The sequence below is a fragment of the Beta vulgaris genome, chromosome 4, assembly GCF_026745355.1.
Source record: "Beta vulgaris subsp. vulgaris cultivar EL10 chromosome 4, EL10.2, whole genome shotgun sequence".
Lineage (NCBI taxonomy): Eukaryota > Viridiplantae > Streptophyta > Magnoliopsida > Caryophyllales > Amaranthaceae > Beta > Beta vulgaris.
This window is the reverse complement of record NC_079205.1, coordinates 5,790,837-5,811,613: the sequence shown is the minus strand read 5'-3', so window position 1 is coordinate 5,811,613 and position 20,777 is coordinate 5,790,837. Positions and strand designations below refer to the sequence as shown.

Here is a 20,777-nt window from a genome sequence, read left to right as displayed (position 1 = left end):
ATAAAAAACGTAATATTTCAATTAATCCAAAATATTGTCCTTTCCAATTGTGAAATAAACACAAGCCCAAAGCACGCTACTTTTCACATGCGGGCAAGCAAAGCAAATGAAAACTCAAATCTAATCCAAAATGTTTTCGGTTGCTACATAAAATTATAAGAATAGCATGATCAAGTCTCACCTGAAATAAATACTCAGCATACGCTTAAGCATTCGCATTATTCGCATTCCACAATAGATTTTACTTAACCTGATACCCTCGAGTTTTCAAAAAATTCACCAAGTACCCTCCATGTTTTCAAAATTCACCAGGTACCCCTCAGTTTTATGTAAATATACCCAAATACCCTTAATGACTAACGGTGTTAATCGCCGTTAGTCTTAACCACAGTTAACCTCTAACTAACCCTAATTGACCTAACTTATAATTAACCCTAAATTCTAACCCTAACCCCCTCCCCCACCCTCCCACCTCCCCAGCAACCCCACCACCCCAATACCCCCAGCAACCCCCCTCCTTACACGGCTACACCCCCAGCAGCCCCCTCCCCACACCCAACACCACCACTGCGACCACCCTTCTATTGCGCCCAGCCCGCGTGAACCACCACTACCGCCTAAACCCCTCGCCACCACCTCCCTTACTCCTCTTCCTCATCTCTATTGCTCATTGCACTTTCCTCTTCTCTCCTTTGTTGCTCGTCTGGGCTGTTGCCTAGCGCCACCCACCATGGGCGCCGCCACCATGACGCCCAACCACGTTAGAGCTGTCGCTGCCACACTGTCTGAGCACCACGACCCCGCCGAAACCCCCTCCCTAACCCCCTCCCTAACCCCCATCGGTTTTCATCCCCTATCTCTCTCTCTCCTCTTTATCCTGTTCTCTCTTCATCAGCTTCTCCTCGATTTTCATCCGCTCAATTTTGTCTCGAATTTGTGCTCAAATTTTTTTCAATGCTAAGGATGCAAATTTGGAATGGGTAAGTTAGGGAGGGGATGAAAATCGAGGTAAGGGGGGGGGGGGAGGGGTTTCGCGGGGGGTGTGGAGGGGGCTACGGGGGGTGGGGAGGGTTGTGGATGGGGGGTGGGAGAGTGGGGGAGGGGTTAGGGTTAGAAATTAGGTTAGTTAGGAGTTGGGTTAATTAGGGTTAATTAGAGGTTAATTACGGTAAAGACTAACATCGGTTAACACAGTTAGTCATTAAGGGTATTTGGATGTATTTACATAAAACTGAGAGATACCTAGTGAATTTTTCGAAAACTCGGAAGTATCAGATGAAAAAATCGTTATTATATTGATGTTCTCCTACTTTGCATATGAATACAATAATAAACCATCAGATATATCATACTAGTCTAATATCAAGGGACAACAAAAAAATAAAATCTAGTCTTACTTCTATTTCAGAGCAACAGAGTTAAAGTTAGCAACATAAATTTCATGGAAAAAAATCTTATATTCCTCCACCATTAAATACATAAATTAGCAAAAAAAAAAAAAACAGAATCATTCAACTACAAAAAATTCTATTTGCTTCATAATCAAAACCCAAACCAAACCACATAATGTATATTTTCAGTTAATATAATCCATTATTTACATTTAATATACTTCAAAGCAATTGAAAAGTATGAAGGATAACCCAATTTTTTTAAGAATGAAAATAAAAAGTGGAAAAAGGAGATTACAGTAGTCCAAGGATGTCGACTACCTCGTTGGAGAAATGTGGTGGAATGGAAGAACACGAAACTAATATTGAAGAAACTGGATTGTGGTCTCTTAATGTTTTTGTTAGGGATTCCCCCCCTCCTCTCTCTTAAAAGTTAATGACTGAAATATTTTATAACTACCTTTATAGACTTATAGTTATAGGGGATAATATGGACAATTTAAGTAGACACAAAGACCTCAAAAGTTACCCTATATGAAGTATGAAGTTATGTGCTATGAATTATGATCACCATAATGCAACATTAGTAATTTGATAGTGATATATATACCTTCCCAGGTAGTGTCCCAATTTTATCAGATGTTCCCGAAGAGACAAATTTTGGTACTTCTTTCGTTGACATTTCAAATTATTAGAAGACACATAATCAAACCACTGTGATCTTGTTTACATCACCTAAGTCATATTCACAAAAAATAAGATGAAATTTTTATCAGTGATTCCTAATTATGTACAACTATAGTAGAAGTCTCTATCCCAGAAATTATTCCAAGTCAAACATATTAGATCTCATTGTGGCTTGTGCAAGTCAAACAGACGGAGAAGTCCACTTCCAGTCTTCACTAGACTCTGTATACATTATTGTTTTTTAGTTTCCATTATTGATGAGCTTAAATCTGAATAATTCACAAATTGAAGTTTTACTGAAGCTACTGTCATCGGAATCATATCATATCTCGAAAAAAAAATAAAAAGGGAGATGGTCTAGATATCTGCCAATCATTTTTCCTATACACAATGTCCGCAGCCTACTACACAATTGAAATTTCTAAAGCTAGATTCCATATACCTTGACATGAGAAAAAGTGTGCACCTGCAACGCAATACTAAAAGAGCCTACTCCCTCAAAAGGAGAAAAAAGAGGGAAAATCTCGCTTTTCTGTCAATAGTTTTTGCCTAACTCAACTTTCTTCATCATCCGCATTGTGTTATGTAAAATTGAGTCCAAGATCCCGGCAACCTGAAACAACATGAGCAGCCTCTTCAAGGTGATGAATGGTAGTTTTCTAAATGAGGCAGGAAATGAAAAAGTTACCTACCGTGAAAACACCCCCAATAATAGCACAAATGCTAGTAAGGAAGTGCGAAAAAGACCTGGGATTTTCTGTTATCAGCACCTGAACATGAATTGAGGAGGTTAAAGATGCCAAATCAAGACATCGAGGTTTGTTTTCGCACATATAGTTTTCATAGTACAGACCTGCATAGGAGAGAGCTCAAAGTGAAATTTGGTGACCGGTATGTCATGACTCTGAATCAAACTACTGTGTGCAGTATATTCGTACTCCTCCACCAATGTATGTTCATTCGATGATCTCACTTCAGTTTTTACCACTTGAAGATAATGTTCAATCTGCATTTATCCAAGAATCAGATGTGCCAAGAAAAGCGCTTCAAAGAATAACAGAAAAGAAACAGCCAGCTCAGAAGTTCGAGCACTGTGATCAATATCAACATCCTGCTAATGTTATTGCACACGAGAATCACTTTTTCTTTGTGAGCCGCTACAACCCACGATGCAAGAAACTGTATACTAAATGTTATTTTACTGAAATTTTATTTTCATTACAGTAGTCCAATTTAAATCTTATTTCAAGGTTACCAAGTACTCCCTCCATACCTTTACGTTTTCCCCAGCTTTTCCTTTTTGGTTTTCCCTTTGAGTTTGCGTAATACTACAAAAGGCCAGGGAGGACCACAATTTTATCCTCACATTCACTCTACTTGGTCAGTTGGTCCCACCATTTTTGTCTTTCATGAACCCCCCATGACCCATTAAAAAAGTGAATGAGCTCAATGGGGTATACAATTAGGGTCGAAGGAAGTACCATCCTACCCAAAAATAGGGAACAAAAAGTAGAAGCTTAAGTAGTCCTTCAGTTGAGGCCTAGAATACCAAAAGCTATATCAGCTTTGAGCTTCAAGCCCTTAAAACCCCTAAAGACTAGATATACAACGAAGTGATGAACGCTCGATCAATCAAATCAATCACGGTTCTGAAAACATGATCAAAGATCCTTGTATCACCTAATTTTCTAGATACGTACACATATACCAGCAGCTGCAAGCATATAGGTGTGCAGACAGATAAGACAAATAGAGATGGCCGAAAACTCACTGTAACATTCGCTTCTGCGGCCAAATCTTGGGTGACATAAGAACGACCACTTAATCGATCATGGCTTGCACCAAGATAAGGTATGATCCTCTTGACATCACTCATTACCCTGGGCGAAATTCTCTTACCAAATGAAAGATGGGTAATGACATGAGACATGTTCATCTTAGATGCATCAAATGAATGTGATCCAGAATGAGCAGAGACAATCAAGTTGCCAGGAACCTGCAAAGTATAGAATTATAACCTCATTGTACAATCAGAAGAAGTGAAAACTGTATGCAGGTTACAAAAATCTTATGCATCTAATAAAATCAGGTTCAGATAAGTAGAGAAACAAAGGCATGAGAAGCATCAAATCCACATCATGCACATGTTGCATACTCAGACTCTGGTAGTATGAATTAAAGGCTGAGCTGTGGGTGATCATTAAACAATACTTAAGGAAGTAAGTAATATTAAATTACCTTCTTAACACGGACAAATCCTTCAATTCTACAGCCACCTGACGATGGGGCTGGCCTCTTTATATTCTGAGTTTTATTGCCAGACTTATCTTCCAGGGCCAGGGTTTGGTTCCCCAATGGAATTGATGAAACCAAAGATTCCATAAACTACAAAACAAAAATGTCCTTAAGTCACCTCACATCTACGAACTCCTCCAGTAGATGGGGAAAAGAAAAGAGAAATGCAATGACATGATAATGAAAGAGGATCGAAGTGAAAAAACAAAGGTGCAGCTAGAAAGGTTGCCCATTTATTAGGCAAGATCTAGTTACCTTAACTAGAGTATCAGTGTCACGGTCTCCATAGTAAGATTCATGTTCATGATGTCCATGGTCACTCCTGTTTGAAAAGCAGATTTAATTAGAATTCGAGGGACTGAAATAAAACAGAGAACATAGGTACTCATAGAGGGAATACAGAGGAAACATCGGTGCAATTAAGCAAAGGAAACATGTAGGAACAAGAAGCCATTAGTATTTCATTGAGTCAGTATTTACAAATAGAAGGATATTATATGCAGCTACATAAGTGCAATTAAGCAAATCAAATATGTATGAATAAGAAACCTTTAGTATCCCTTTGAGTCAATAATTATAAACAGAGCATTGAGTTTGCCAGTTTGGATCTCACAGCCAAGTCTAGAAAACTAAAACTAGAAATCTAAGCATCTTTTTAATCTATCATGCAGGTACTTGCTTCTGATGGACCCAAAAGAAGATAATTCCGAGAAGAAGATATAGGAAACAAGACATATTTCGGACTGTTTCCTAATAGAGACTGGTTCATTTTTTATACAATTCTTGATTAACCAAGTTCATTAAGGTAGTGTTTGGAAACTTGTATTTCATTTCAAATAATGGAATTGAAATCTAGAATTTAAAGTTTGTATTTCAATTCCTAATCACTGTTTTGTAAAGGGGGTTTGATAGAGGAGAGAGAAAAAGTGTGGGTTTACTAAAGGAGGGAGAAATAAATATTAGAAAGAGATGAGTGAAGTTGGGATATAGATACTCATGGAGTTGGGATATGTATGAGTAGAGAATTTCAAATGACAAGGTAATAGCTTGAATTTGAAATTCTACTAATATAGATTTTTGATAAGAATTTGGACAAATTCCATAATTTCAAATTCCATGCCATCCAAACAATAAATTTCATCCAAATCCAGGATTTGAAATGAAATCTTGCTATCCAAACATAGCATAAGAGAACTTCATAAACTTGGTATATCTCAAATCGAGTCAAGGAACGTGATATTTACATACATCAGAGATAAAAACTCCTTTTCTACAATAAGAAAGATACCTAGAGAACACTTCAAAAAAAAAAGTGCAAGCTCGTTCAAGATTGATCTAGTACCAAATTTCAATCAGTAGGTCAACTTAACAGCAAAAGAGCTACTGCTAAGAAGTTACCTAGCTACTTGGCATCTAAGGAGGGCAGTAACCATTAGTAATACAACCCAATATCCCCCCAACCCCCTCCTCCCCCTCAAGAAAGACAAAGAGAAACAAAAGGTCAACTAAAAACTAGAGAGCTCAGACAGAACACCAAAGCCTTTAATAAGAGAGGCAGTCTAAGAATGTTTACTAATAGCTACATCATAGTTACCGACTGTTTATGTTAAACAAATGGATGAAATCTACATTCTATCCGCAAATTATACAATTTTTACTGATATCACTGTTTATTTTATAGTCTACTGAAGGTAGATTACAGACACAATGCTCTTACAGAAGAAACCAGAACACGATCCATTAAAGGGTGATTGTGGAAGACAATTGATAGTTACAAGAGGTTTTCCTTTTAAAAATAGATCCGAGTGGTTTAGTGGTTTTCAGTAGAAAACAGTAGTAAATAAACAGCACCGACAAACTTTTTACACTATTTCAGTCTGACTTTTCCATTCATTGTGACAACTTATGGAAATGGCAAGAATAACTGAGTAGATTTGGCTTACTTCACATCACTTCCTTTACGGAAAACTCTGATAGATGGATAGCCTTGCACATGGTGCCTGAAAAATTTCCACAAAGACAGTCTTAATGCCTTGAAAAAAGAGCATATAGAAGGAGCAGTACTAAGTGTTAGCACCAAATAAAAACATGGCAAAATATGACGAATTTAGCAGCCCTGGGAAAACACAAAACCCAGAGAGAAATATGTGTAAAACATGATACATGTTTGGCAGCTCCGGGACAACAGCAAAAGCCACGTCATATGGCAAAATTAGAACAAACTTGCTTCTAATTACAACTTTGTACAATAAATTATCATCTGATTTCCGTCACGCACACATAGTTGTCTGAATTTCTCAGAACCTGCATTTATTGCCTGCAGAATTCAACTTTCACAAGGATCTAAGGCAATTGTAATACCAAAGGAAGAAGTGAATAGGTTTGATGCGCATCTTCTTGGGGTCGGGTTGCCCGACCAAGGGGGGTGTGTTGCAGGGAGATAAAGCAGCATAACTGTACAAAACCACGGCCAACAGGAAGAGAATACCTACATGCCCTCAGCATACCACTAAACCTCAGACAACCTAGCACCACGAGTAGTAAAAACAAAAACACCAAGCTAAAAGCCTATAGCCATCTTCAAGAAACTGAACTCTCTCTATGGACTAGCAATTGTTGTCTAAAGATGCCAGAACATAAGAGTTCCTCCACATGACAGGCTCAAAGATAATATAACATTGAGAAACATTTTCAGGAGAAAAAAGAAAAGTTAGTCCGCATCTTGTCTATGGGTATAGCTGTTTTGAAACATGGAAGTATTTTATCTACCAGAAAATTATTCCTCTAGCCAACCCCCAACAAACCGGAAAGATGAGCCAGAGGATTAGGAAAGAATCGTTCCAGTAATAGTGCAGAAAAAAGAGGCAAATCCCCAGGGAAAAAAAAGCACTGCCAACCAGTGGACAACAATATTTTCCGCACTTACATCATATAAAAAATGATTCTCTAAGTCAAAATAACTCCCAAGTCCCAAACATCATCATCTAAAAAAAAAGTACTCTACACACAGCTGCCAATCCCTGCCCAAAGGAATAATAAGAAATTGAAAAAGGAAGTTACAAAAATACAACAAATTTCAGGGAAGAGAAATGGAAAAAAAGAAGTGCTAGACTATAGATATGATCTGCATTATATTGTAATTAGAAATTCGAGAACAAAATAATGTACGACTAGCTTCCTAACTGTTCCCTAAATCTTGAAAACACAGTCGCAGAAGTGGTAACTGCCACAAAAGTGGCTTGTAACAAATCACAGCCAAAGCTGTGTAAAAGTATTCCTAAATTTCACGTTAGTGGGTTTCTAACCTCATTTGCATTTCTTTCTTCAAGGAGTATTATTTCAACATAATAAGATAAAGCCTATCGTAATATTAGTGGGCTAATATGATTGGTGAATGAGTACTTATTTTAAATTGGTCACCAATTGGAATCATAATGGAATTTTTTGTAATTTTTATCGAGGTAAGACTTAGCATAGTGCTATAGCCTCATTCAGACTTACTTAAAACTTGATAAATCCCAGCCAGATTCCATTTGTTTCGCTCCACTCATACCAAATATCATCTCACGGAAAATTTGATTTGGGTGTAACATATCACTAATATTTATTAAAGGTAAGCTGGAACCCGCAAGCTGTGCCTCGATCCCAGGACAAAGCCAGGGGATCTGAAGTAAGCTCCACTGTGCTGCATCTTCATCGGCTAACATATCACTGATATGATTCTCTAAGAAATACATACAGTTAGTATTCGAAGGTAGAGTTACAGCAGCCACATGACAATAATGGATAACAGCCAGTGACAGGTAAGGCATTCCATCAACATGACATTAGCCCAATATGTCTAAAGAGGCTTAATCCCCTGACAAGGTTGGAAGAAAGGGAGGGAGGTCAAATGCGTGCAGCCTAACCCCTCCGTTATTAGAGAGAACATTTCCATGTCGGTATGTCTGCTCGATCCTTGACCCGAGATATATCATGATAAGAAAGAAATGCAGCTACTTGAATGCCTCATTTAGCATAATTATTCATTGCAACTCCACTGATTCATTTCCTTGCAGCAAAGATAGAGCCAAAAAAAGGATCTTTCGTGTATAATCCTGCATAATATCGAATGTTATCGAAAGTAGCTGCTTCAGCTTCAACCACTCGAATTTTCGATATTCTTTTTTATTTCTCATCAAACGAATGGCATCTTCTTCTGGAAATCCTAGCTATTCTTAGCATGATATTGGGGAATCTCATTGCTATTACTCAAACAAGCATGAAACGTACATTAAGGCACTAGGTAATGTCACAGCGCAGTAAAGGAAAACTTCTAGGATGCTGAAATATTTCTACACAGCAGATGAGCATAAATCTTTTAATCAAAAAGATAATTTAAATAGGCCTCATTTTTTACTTCAAGAGTTCTTAACCAAGCGGTGGCAGCAGCCAATTATTTCCTTGTTTCCCCCTCCCTATTTGTGACAGAAACATCATTGAAAGACTTTCAACTTTTAAAAAGAAAAAAAAAAAACTCCCTCTGTTGGTAAATAGACACTGCATTTTGACTTTTGCAATATTGACAGACTCTAATTTGGCCATATTTTCCTACATATGTACAAAACCCAATGCTAGGTACAAGAATTTGTCTCGATGTACATTATAAAAAAAACAATTTTTTATATTAACTGTCAAAGTTGTGCATTGGCTAATGTGCAATTGAAAATGGAGGATCTATTTAAAAATGAAGAGAGTACTAAATCACTGCCAGAGAATTTTTTGGGGGTATCAAAGTGGCAGGAACCATACATTCTTTTGACAAGTTGGTAGTTTGACATGAAACAACAAAAAATCCCCACAAATCCTCGGAACTCATCTATCATCTATGATCGACGATATGCAGTTTTTTCCCACTCATTAACAGTTCTGATAGTTTACATACTTTAGGAACCTCATCAATCCAATGGCTATCAGCGTAAGCAATTTTTTAATACTTGCACTTGTCTCATCAACCAAAACACACATACACAAATTTTATGACATTCAAAATGCAAGTTTGTAGTAGAGGTGCTCAGAAGCACAACTAATAATTACACAAGGACAATGCAAGGAAAGCTACCTGCTTATAAAAGCAGACCTATAGAAGATAAAAAGTTCATAAGATGTAATGTTTTTTCAGCCATCATTTCCTCATAAATCTAACATGATATACAAAAGAAGGAAATTGTAGAAAAATACCTCCTACACAGATCAACTTGTACAGTGCAGTCTACTTTCCCCATAAGAATACGCCCATCAGCTTCTGGGTCATGTCTGACATAGAAATGACAGTATAAGACTATAAAATGATGAAAGCTATAACCATATACAAGATATGGCCAATAGATAGTATTGTGGATTTTGCCATCAACCCATCACCATGCATAAAAAAAAGATACATAAAAAGCAGCATATACCTCTCTCTCATGATCATTGCTGCCTTTTCCCATGAAGGTTTCTGAAAAGAGTATAAAATCATGCTATCAGTGATGCGTTCCAGTAGAGAGCATATGAGATCCAAAGACAATCCAAAGAATTCAAAATTGCAAATGGACAAATTCATTAGCATTGAACATAGCAGTGATCTATTCTTAACAATCTTCTAATCCACAAATGTTGAGATAGTTGAATATACTACGGCAAAGCATGAAGTATAAAAAAGAGACTTGAGAGCATCAATATCATTGTTTCACGTGTAATCAAAACTATCTTCATCTCAAACCCGCAAGCTACTTATTGGAGGTCTGAAACGGAAGCTTTTGGATATTGCTGATGCTAGCGCTTCACATACTTCAGCTTTTTCTTTTTGGAACTTGCACTTGAGAAACAAGCCCATAAAGTCTTTCTAAATGGTCATTCTTCTTATTAGCAATTCAACAGTTTATACTCGTAAGGAAACCCTTTGATGCAAATAGGCAGCAATTGACCTCAGAGAGATTAACATTAGAGAGATATTAGTCTACGAGATATTTTGGGTTCTTGTACTACTCTTGACTGATCCAGTATAAGGTTCTAAACATCTTGCCTTCCCAAGACCCTGTATATAACAGATCCAGAGTGTACCGGTGGCTTCATTGGTGTCAAACAGTCCAGAGTTCAACACTTATAAGTTGGCTTACTAATATGCATCAGCATCATAAACGACCAAGAGTCATCTCTTGTACTTGTATGTATCTCAAATCCAGGTGCCGTGGGCTTAAAAACCTCACAAAAATTAGTTTGATGCTCATAATTCTGAAGTTAATCCCAGATGAGATAAAAGAGTCAAAGCTTATGGCATGGACACGTGCAGTTTCCGTTGAGAGGAAAAAATATGGTGCATAATTCGCTATATTTTAGCCCGACGATGTTGAATGACTTAAATTTGACGGTATTCCTTTCCTCTGGATGAGATGCTACAGATGGTTGCATTGTCTTTCCTATAACTGATTGCACTCCATTATTACTGATTTTACAAGCCATTTCAAGTTAATGCAATTCCAACTCAAGGAAAAGGGACACGAGCATGGTATGACATAGCATTGTCTAGATTCAACCATAGCTTGTTCGAGCCCTGTGCTTCAGCAGCTTAGCTTATGTATGTTCGGACTTTCGAGTGTTTACCCTTTTCAATTGATTAAACATGTAAGAAAGATAAACAGATTGCTCAAACAAAGAATGCAGTCAATTCTCCATCCTAAGTTCCTAACAGTCAACACCAATGGTGGAAGTCAGGCAACAATCAACATTCAGAATAAAAAAGACATTCCACCTCACAATAGATGTTGTTTCAGAGTGCTATAGATAGCATTTTATATTTATCGAAGTGACTAGAGTTCGTAAATAATAAATTGATTTACAGAAGATGTACAGCAACATGGAAGTGCTTAACAAGTTCACTTATTGTTACGAAAAGGGTATATTGTAGAAAAGCTTGTCAGAACATTGGTGAACGACAATTAGTTTTTAAGCAGCACTTATTGTGAGATGGAGAGAGTACCAATCTTTTACTCCAGTAGCACCAAGGAGCATAGAAGTTGACAATTAATATATCATGCCTGCAAAAGGGAAACTTAATATTAGTCAAATGAATAGTCTAATATATGTCATAAGTGAGCAAAAAGTGATGTTAGACACAGAATTTTAACTTCGAATATTATTGCTGATTAAAAAACAATAGTGAGATCAATACTATTAGGGGAAGAGAAATATATCAAGAAAAAGAGGAAAGCCTCTAAAACCCATTTTTCGAATTCTTTATGGATAGATAGCTGAATTGTAAGTAATGTTTAGTTTGTAGATTAGAAAGGGAAACAAACTATTTCTCTAATATCCCTCAAACCTCACCAAACTCCTACTGCTTTGTCCATCGACCTTGGCTGGCTTCCTCACTATACAGCCAGCAGTGCACCTAATACTCGATGAGCTCCACTGCCAAGCAACAGCCTTCTTCTCGTTTCTGTACCTGCTTCACAATAAGTGCCTTCATTCTCCCCCTCCCTCACTCACAAGTCACAAGCAAAATGACATAGATTAAGACCTTTTTATATTTCTACTGAATCACCAAGGTTTTCAGTGAGGAACCATGATGGTCCAATCTGACCACACCAAGGTCAATCAAGCACAGAAGTCAAGATACAAGAGCATGTTGGTGAAGTGAATTAGTAAGAACTAAGAGGCCTCTAAAATGATCTCAATATGCCAAAATGCAGAAAAGGGATGCAAAAGCTGTGAAACAAAAATATAGAGAAGGGGTGAAGAATCATTATGATTATACATAAATATGGAGAAGCGTTGATCTTATGATGCCAAAAGGCAAAAAGGGAGTGCAAAATTTTTGAAACAAAAATACAGAAAAGGAGTGAAGGCTTTTAATTGCCTTGCCTTTTCTTAAATACATTGTGACGAACAACACCCTTCATAACACTTGAGAAATGAACAGAGCCTTTAAAAGGAGAAAAAAAGAAAGAAAAGAAAACAATCAGCATTGAACGGGAACTCACTCTTGTGCAAGTCTTTCAAAATTTTGCCCATTCAAAATAAGGGAACCTTCCCCGTAGTCTTCCTCACCATCATCATCATGCTTAACGAGACCTGAAGTAGGTCCAGATAGGAACTCGGCCCCAATCGGTCTCAAATGAGAATCTATTGAAAACTTGCGGACTGTTTTTGTTATGTTCAACCTGTTCTGCAAATTAAACATCAAAACTTTAGACAGCTAAAATTATATTGAAAAATGTAAATCAAAAAGAAAAATGATGACCAACCGAGTTTAGAAGCAAAACTGTAGTACCTAAAAGTAGTTTAGCAACTATCCACTTAGAAGAACTAATCTACTTGTATAAAAAGAAACAAAGATAAATATAAAAATGATTTTCAAGAATAGAATAAGTCAGCACGACATTGAATTTAATGAAAACAAACATGCAACTATTGGACCCACCATATATATTACACTTAGCATCTGACTACAATGATCTTTCATGCTACAAAAGGTGCGAAACCTGTCCCAACAAATTTAGAAAACAATTTCTGGACAGCAAGTTTTGTTAAAGACAGACTCACAAGAATAAGAGAAACATTCCAAACCTCGTATCAGTTCACAAACTACAAATTGATTTAACAACTGCAAGAGAAGTTTGATTTGAAAATTCAGAAGTGACAGAGAGAAGCAGCAAAACTATAATGCAGGGCATTTTAGAGGAGAACAACAAGTCAGAGAGGCTCCTCAACTATATCAACATCCCATGACCTCAATATCTCCAAAGGGTCTCTCACAGAGGGTGAAATAAGGGATTCAGACATACACAACATCACCCCTCAGATAACAAATAGGCTGTCGTCAATAACATTAAACCATTTAATTAAAAGACAATGAAATAATAAAGAATAAACAAGAAATGTGTACAGTTAATGCACCATTTTTTATTTTGTCCTCTAGAAACCAAACTCCAAAGAATGGTGAATGTTTCAGCTTCTCTGGAAGAAGCCTATCTCTAACTAAATATCATATAGAAATGATTGACAATAGTTAAACTGACCAAAAAAAACTAGGAAAGTGGACATTTATATAGGAAGAAACCAAGTGCCCAAGTGGCTTTATTGTAGACAGCTTAGGTACTGTTCATGCCCAATAAGAAATATCCTTTTCCCCCAAGAGATAAACTTATCACCAGATATAGAAGCTACAGTTGGTAATGTGCACAGTCACAAACATTAAACATCCTTCATTGCTGCATACATATTATTGCATAAAGCATGTTAATAACAACATAAAGCAATAGTATGAAAGTAATTACCGTTCCCAAGACATCGCTCACATCCACTGATGCAAATTCACAAGAGAGTGCCGGAAAGCTACAAAAGGATTCAATAGAATGTTAGTGTTAGAATTGCTAATCAACGCTTACAGGAAACATGAAAAGAGACCAATAAAAAAAGGAAGTGTGGCATCAGATATGCTATAGCATCATGGTAGATTAGACCTTGAGTAGTACTACAATTACAGCAAAAATAGGCAACACAAATATGAGCATCCACAGATTAATCCACCAGTAGCAATGAAGAGAGGTGTACACAACAACTTATATAAAGCAAAGCTAATATTTACACCTAGACAAATAAAACATCCGAGAGAAAAAAACACACTGCTACTATGGAAATACATGATGGCAGTGACATAGAGGACACAATCAGAAAGAACCAGAACGAATGGATTGATAAATTGGATTCTGGAATATCCTACCTCATATTAAAATCAATGCGCAAGAACTCTCCATCAGGACTCTTATCAACTACCACAGATGTTGAAGTGCTCAAGGACAAATAACTATTTAGCTCCTGCAAAGAAATCATTTATAAGTTATTCAATAGAGATGTGCACACAATCTGATGCGTATTGACAGCTTCTGTAGGCTTAGAGGATTAAAAACAAAACCTAACATGAATAATGAAGATAAATTTCTGAAGAATTTTATGCTTCAGCCTAATGTAGAGGCATTATGACCCTGCAAACTTGAATCACTTGCATATCATGCTCATAAGACAAATCTTGACCAGAAAAAATCTACAATGGCCTCATGCAGCTATATTTAATTTGAAGAACTAATCAGATTACCAATGCAGTGACAAAATCAAAACCATAATCACCAGGAAAGGCTCGTTGAAGTTTGGAAGCCAAGCACTATGTTATGGTCCATTGAAAGGTATGGGACTTGAGTCCCACTGCCACGTCGGTCATATGGGGAGCTTATGTGGGGTTTATATAGAATTATGGGATCTCCTCACTTTAGGCTAGCTTTTGGAGATGGTTCTCCTGAGATCCTACATCACACTATTTTATTATATATGATTACTCAGGCAGCCAGACTAGGTAGAGCAATTGCCAGAACTATCAGATCCAAAAGGTCAGGTTGGTCTGTTCTCAACCATGATCCCTCAGATACTAACATGAGCTTTCATTATTTAGTTTCAACATTGGAACTTGAAGCCTTTCTGGGCCTCAAAAGGTCAAGTTCGGCAAGCAACTAATCATCTGTCACCCAGACTTGTCTCACTCCATACATGCACATTACAGATAATGCAGAACAAGGGAAGGGGGTAAAGAATACATTAAAGAAGATATCTGAGTTGAGGTGAATTCTGTACATTGAATCCATGGTTAGATAAGCTGCAGATAAGAGTCATGAGCTACTTACCATACCAAATAAAAATATAATGGCAAGGGCAGCTACGATGGACAATCCTGCACCTGACAATGATGCCTCTGTTAAATCTCTAGGAATTTTTCTGCATAAACAAAAGAGAAGTATCAATTAGCATATATAGATGACGTTTCGACAGTAACCGTGAGGACTAGAGATCGTTGCAACCATTGTGACTACTACCAAAATTCTATTTTTACCTTGAAACATGTACTAATTGACATTGACACATTTCTCACACATAAAAGCTTAGAAATACATTCTTTCAAGTTCAAATGCCTAGTCATTTTCTCCTTGGAAAACTTTCACCAAAATATCTTAAAATTTGATGTGTTTCTGGATTGGTAAATTCCACTTTGTCTTTATACTTTTGAGTCCCTACAATTTTAGCACATTCACGAAAAGGTTCCCTCTTGTTATGGCGACACATATTCCAACAATGAAAGACAATATGTTACATAGATGACAGAAGCCGAATATAAAGTAACAACTAGCAATAATAACGCTGGCCATCCTCATATAGGTTTTCCTTTCGACCTTAGAGCTACACATCTAAACCCCAAATTATTTTTCCCTGTTCACGCATCCTACCATGGTTCGAACACTAACACAAAATGCCAACATTGCCTACACAACAGCAATCAGTGGTGGATCCAGCGTGGGTTCAACTAAACCCACGCGGATCTGGGAGAAAAACTGGGTGAGGCAGGAAAACAGTAAGAGAATATAGAACAAATACGCATAAATGAAATTGATATGCGAACCTGGCCCAGTGGCAATTTGTGCGTGCAATGTGAAACTTTGTTTGATCACTAAGTAAAATATATGCAGAGGAGGTTTTATTTCATTTTTTTATTTTTTTTCCCTCTCTTTGTCATATGTTTTAGTACTTGTTTGATTACTAAGTAAAATATATGCAGTCAAAACTACACTTTGTTATGAAATAAAACTTGGTTTTACTTAGTTAGTAATTCACTTTGTTATGAAATAAAACTCGGTCTAAGGATTAATGTTATATAAATAGAGAACATATTGTGTCGGACTCGTCCGACCATAATCTTTGGTCGGACGACTTTCAGATGGTTTCAAATTTTTTTCAGTTAGTCTTAATTTTTTTTTCACTTAGTCTTTATTTTTTTCAGTTAGTCTTCATTTTTTTTCAGTTAGTCTTAATTTGTTTTCAGTTAGTCTTTATTTTTTTCAGTTAGTCTAAATGAAAGTAAGTTACCTCTAAATGAAAGTAACTTAGGTCTAAATGAAAGTAACTTAGGTCTAACTGAAAGTAACTTAGGTCTAAATGAAAGTAAGTTACCTCTAAATGAAAGTAACTTAGGTCTAAATGAAAGTAACTTAGGTCTAACTGAAAGTAACTTAGGTCTAAATGAAAGTAAGTTGGGTCTAAATGAAAGTAAGTTACCTCTAAATGAAAGTAACTTAGGTCTAAATGAAAGTAAATTAGGTCTAAATGAAAGTAACTTAGGTCTAAATGAAAGTAACTTAGGTCTAAATGAAACTAAGTTAGGTCTAAATGAAAGTAACTTGGGATTCTTAGTTTTATTATTCTTTCATTTAACAACTAACTAATATTAAAAAAAAACACTAACCTCTGCTTTCCTCTCACTTTCTCCTTCTTCTTCATTCCTCTTAGCTGATTTCTTTCTTCTTTGTTAGATCAATAAAAAGTATAACAAAACTATATACATTCAATGGCTCGATCTCTTTCTAACGCTAAGGTTTTCTTCTCCCTTGTTGTTGACAACATCTCCATGGCCTCTCAAAGGTAGTTATACTCGTGTTCATTACTTTTTTGCTTGAAAGCCATTGTTTTTACCTCTAGAATGTTTTCAAGTGTTGTCCGGCGGCGGCGGCGGCGAAGGAAGAAGATGAAGGAGCAGCAGCGCCGTTCTTGCGGTTTCGTCCGACGAAACATATTGGGTCAGACGGTCTGACCCAATACTTTCACATATAAATATGTGACCTCCAATTTCAAAGTGCCTACCCACAATTTCAGGCCGGGTTAATCTCGAAGAGGTATTGGTCTGGCATGACCATTCATCTTATCATGGGTTCCTCAATAAAGGCCCCCCTCCAAAAAAATTAAAATTAGTCCAAAATTCATTATGTTGACCACTTAACTCACTGCTTGTATATTTATATGGTATGCAGTGAGAAGTGTGAATTAAAATGAGAAGGATTAATATTATATATTTTTCCAAATTTTACATTGTGCATTTTATAAACTAAAAGTGCAAATATTAACTTTCTACATGGAAGAATTTTTATACATCACTTCTAAACAAAGTTCTCGGTAGAGATCAATATCGTGCAAAATGCAAATATTAGTGTTGTGTTGTTTCGTTCTTAATTAGTCATTTTATTATTTCACATTTGTGCTAGTTGCTAATATTTTATTATTTTTTTCATGTTTCATATCATAGATATATAGTTTTTTTTTTAATGTAATCAAGAATGGAATCCCCGCTAAGTATAATTGTTGAAAGTTTTCTTTAAAAAAAATGCAACTTAGATAGTGATATATAATTTAGAATTTATATTCGAACAACCCCGAACCCACGTGGCTCAATTTCTGGATCCGCCACTGACAACAATTAGCCAATATTTACAAGAAAGGGTATCAAGGAAGATGCAAGTGGTGCTATACATGTGGACACTCCTTTTACCGCTGCCTCACATTCCAGCAATGCTTCCCCATGGCCAAGCATACCCTAACTCCTTCCCCTAGTGTCTAGGCCCACAGCCGCACCACACCACCACCTTGGCTTCTTGGTTTTGCTGCCACTCACCATGTCACTCACAGCACGTCAAATTTAGCACTCCAACATTCCTATGATGGACCCCAAGCGATTGTAGTCAGTAATGGCACTAGCCACTAGTATCCCTATTACTTACCCTGGTTCTTCCTCTAAATCTATTCATTTAATGAATATTTTAACGCTGACTCATAATATCTTTTTTTATCCCTGAATTCCGATGATAATCTTGTTATTGAGTTCCCATCCAATTCCTTCCTAATCAAGAAGAGTCTCACAGGGCACTTCTTATCAAGGATCCAGCTAAGCAAGGAATCTCTGAATGTCCATCTTCTTCCTCTATTGTAGCCTTTTCTAGTGTTAAAGCAACCGCAAGAAATTGGCATCACCAACTTGGCTATCCATCTCTAGCTATCTTTAAAAATACTTTCTCATAATTCAGTTTGACGTGTCTAGCTCTTTGTCCTTGAATTATAATGCTTGTCAATGCAATAAAATTCATAAATTCCCGTTTGATCAATCTATTTTGTTTTCTCATGCTCCTATTGATATAGTATACACTGACTTATGGACACCTCCAGTTTCCCTTGATGGCTTTAGATACTGTGTCTTTTTTGTCGACCATTTTACCAAATATGATTGACGCTACACCCTTAAAAATATTAACACCAAAGTAACATATATTCACTTCAAAGCCCTTGTCAAAAAGCTTTTTGAGAAATCAATCGAAGTCTTGTATTCCGATAATTAGGGTGAGTATGAACCTTTAGCCTCTTTTTTAACCATTGATGAGGACATGGGGTAACTCACCTTATCTAGCCTCCTCATACTGCCCAAAATAATGGATTTGTTGAATGAAGTCGTCATGTTGTTGAACCTAGCCTATCTCTCTGAACTCGTGCACAATTACCTCTTAACTCTTGGTCTTATGCATCTATTATCTTCCAAACTGTGGATTCACAAAATCTTGGTCGTCCCTCTCCAATTAAATCACCCAACTAATTCCTATGAGCCACGCCTTGGTCAACATATGCATTCCTCTGTAAAATCAACCTAAGGTACTTAAAGCACTCAGTAATAAACATTTCTTTTCCTTCCAATGTTACTAACTCCTCATTTAACTCCCTCTCATTACTAAAATTGCACTCTATGTACTCCGTTTTGCTCAAAAAAGGCCATCATGACTCGTCGCTATTAAAAGCATGGATGCAAAAGAGCAACCTTCAAGAACTACACAAAAGTCACCTCTTAAAGACTTAATTACACCAATCAAAATACTCCTTTCTCATAAGTTATGTTATACAAAGGACCACAGCGAATCCAAAATAAGAGAACCTCAGCCTACCTTTTAAACCCTTATATACTTCCTATAAACCATTCAAATACTAACATTCATAACAAAATCATTATAGTGCTTACTACTAATTGCTAGAGGCACGAGATAAGCAATGACACAATAAAAATACTCCCTGCCTTCCAGCCTATAAGTTGTTTCTGTCAATTTCATACATAATAAGATTTTGGCAACAGTAACGTGGAACAGATCATCAATGCCTCATAATGTCAAATCAATATAAAGTGACATTTGATATATCGAGCGAGCAATCATATGCATATATGCATATATGATGACCAGTTTATGAAGCAAAAGAAGAACACGCCACTTCACTTTTCACTAACAACAAAGAACAAACCATAACAATATTGGAAGCTAGGAAATGCTAATAACTACTACACAAGTCCAACTAAGAAGTTCAGGGCAAAATATCAGTAAATAGTTCAAATCCGACCTTCAAATCCAACTAATCTTACACAGTATTGTCAATTTAGGTCTCAATTTAAAGTGCCAAACTGCAAATGTGTTAAAGTGTATGAAAACTAGGAAAATCGGTGAGATAACTAGAATGTATTTACACAAATGCTCAAATTTTCCACCATTTTACAACAATTTCCTCTTAAAAGCTCCAATTATGGATACAAAATTCACATAATTACTATCAAACTCCTCTTAATCTGCTTAACGTCAAACTTCAGAGCAAGAACAATGACGACTAATGAAAAAACACTAATCTTACAACCAAAATTTCATAAAATTATCAGTCTCCAAATCTCGAAGAACTAAATTGCAATAAAATTGAAAATGCAAGTGAAGGAAAAAGAAATCTGACCGATAAAAATCGACGGATTTAAGCTTGCTAGAAGAAATCATGGTGTTTTCCGATGAAAATAATTCCGCAAAAAATGCGAAGAAATGAAGAAATTTGAGAGTGTAATTGAGAATTAGAGATCTGAAATTGAGGAGCGAAAGAGATGGGAGATCTCAATGGAAATGGAAGCTTCGTTGTGTTGAACGTACGTCACGCACGCATTTTAGCAGCGTTTATCATATGATAATGATATTGATTATTGATATGGGGATCTTGCTCTCGAGTGAGTATTGATAGTCGGACACCACTACATTAGTACAAGTATTTTTTAGAACATATTTTGTCCATGTCTTCGCCAATATTTAGGCCTCCATTAGACAACTACTAATGATATATGTATATGTCTAATTATGTTGACATGTTAGACATATTATTGGACATAATAAATTAAATAAGTGGCGTATTTGAAGAAGAGGTGGTAATTCAATGCAATATTACCTCGAATTACAAGGTATTGTCCAGAGTTTGAATCCTCATCCTAACATTACGTTGGGGCATTTATGTTTCGTCTTGTACCCAACATCTGTGATAGTACAATTTTCTCAAAAAAAAATTTATACAAAAATGAAATAAGTTTCGCTTATTTCAGAACAGGAAATATAAAATAGCCGATGATGGAATTAGTTTCACTTATTTTGTTCATGATAAGCCTTTTTTATGTTTGGACAAATGTTTATTACCATTAATGTAAAAAGAACAAAGTACAAGTTTGTTCATGGTAAG

The 20,777-nt window shown here is 36.4% G+C and overlaps 1 protein-coding gene across 3 annotated transcripts; it reads right to left on the bottom strand.

The window, feature by feature from the left end:
* Nucleotides 1-2,305: 2,305 nt before the first annotated feature.
* On the bottom strand, nucleotides 2,306-20,325 carry LOC104907061 (protein disulfide isomerase-like 5-4). 3 transcript variants are annotated; one of them, XM_010695924.4, is made up of 15 exons: nucleotides 20,016-20,325; nucleotides 15,071-15,161; nucleotides 14,119-14,213; nucleotides 13,673-13,730; nucleotides 12,377-12,561; nucleotides 11,374-11,431; nucleotides 9,812-9,852; nucleotides 9,594-9,668; nucleotides 6,317-6,373; nucleotides 4,629-4,695; nucleotides 4,317-4,463; nucleotides 3,850-4,074; nucleotides 2,932-3,084; nucleotides 2,771-2,848; nucleotides 2,306-2,691 (listed from the first exon to the last, which is right to left on the bottom strand). In XM_010695924.4, exons 1-15 carry the CDS (start codon nucleotides 20,054-20,056, stop codon nucleotides 2,614-2,616), a joined length of 1,449 nt encoding a protein of 482 aa, XP_010694226.1. In that variant the 5' UTR covers nucleotides 20,057-20,325; the 3' UTR covers nucleotides 2,306-2,613. The 3 variants fall into 3 exon arrangements, with proteins under 3 accessions (XP_010694226.1, XP_048498638.1, XP_048498639.1); XM_048642681.2 differs by lacking the exon at nucleotides 20,016-20,325 and adding an exon at nucleotides 16,681-16,853; XM_048642682.1 differs by lacking the exons at nucleotides 15,071-15,161; nucleotides 20,016-20,325 and having other exon boundaries at nucleotides 12,377-12,556.
* Nucleotides 20,326-20,777: the final 452 nt, after the last annotated feature.

What these genes read in the sequence shown, in the direction of transcription:
- LOC104907061 (XM_010695924.4), bottom strand. Translation starts at nt 20,056, where the DNA reads ATGATTTCTTCTAGCAAGCTTAAATCCGTCGATTTTTATCG. An exon ending in TGAGCGATGTCTTGGGAACG is followed by an intron (nt 12,562 to 13,672) that starts GTAATTACTTTC and finishes TTTAATTTGCAG; the next exon opens with AACAGGTTGAACATAACAAA. An exon ending in CGTAAAGGAAGTGATGTGAA is followed by an intron (nt 4,696 to 6,316) that starts GTAAGCCAAATC and finishes CTTTTCAAACAG; the next exon opens with GAGTGACCATGGACATCATG.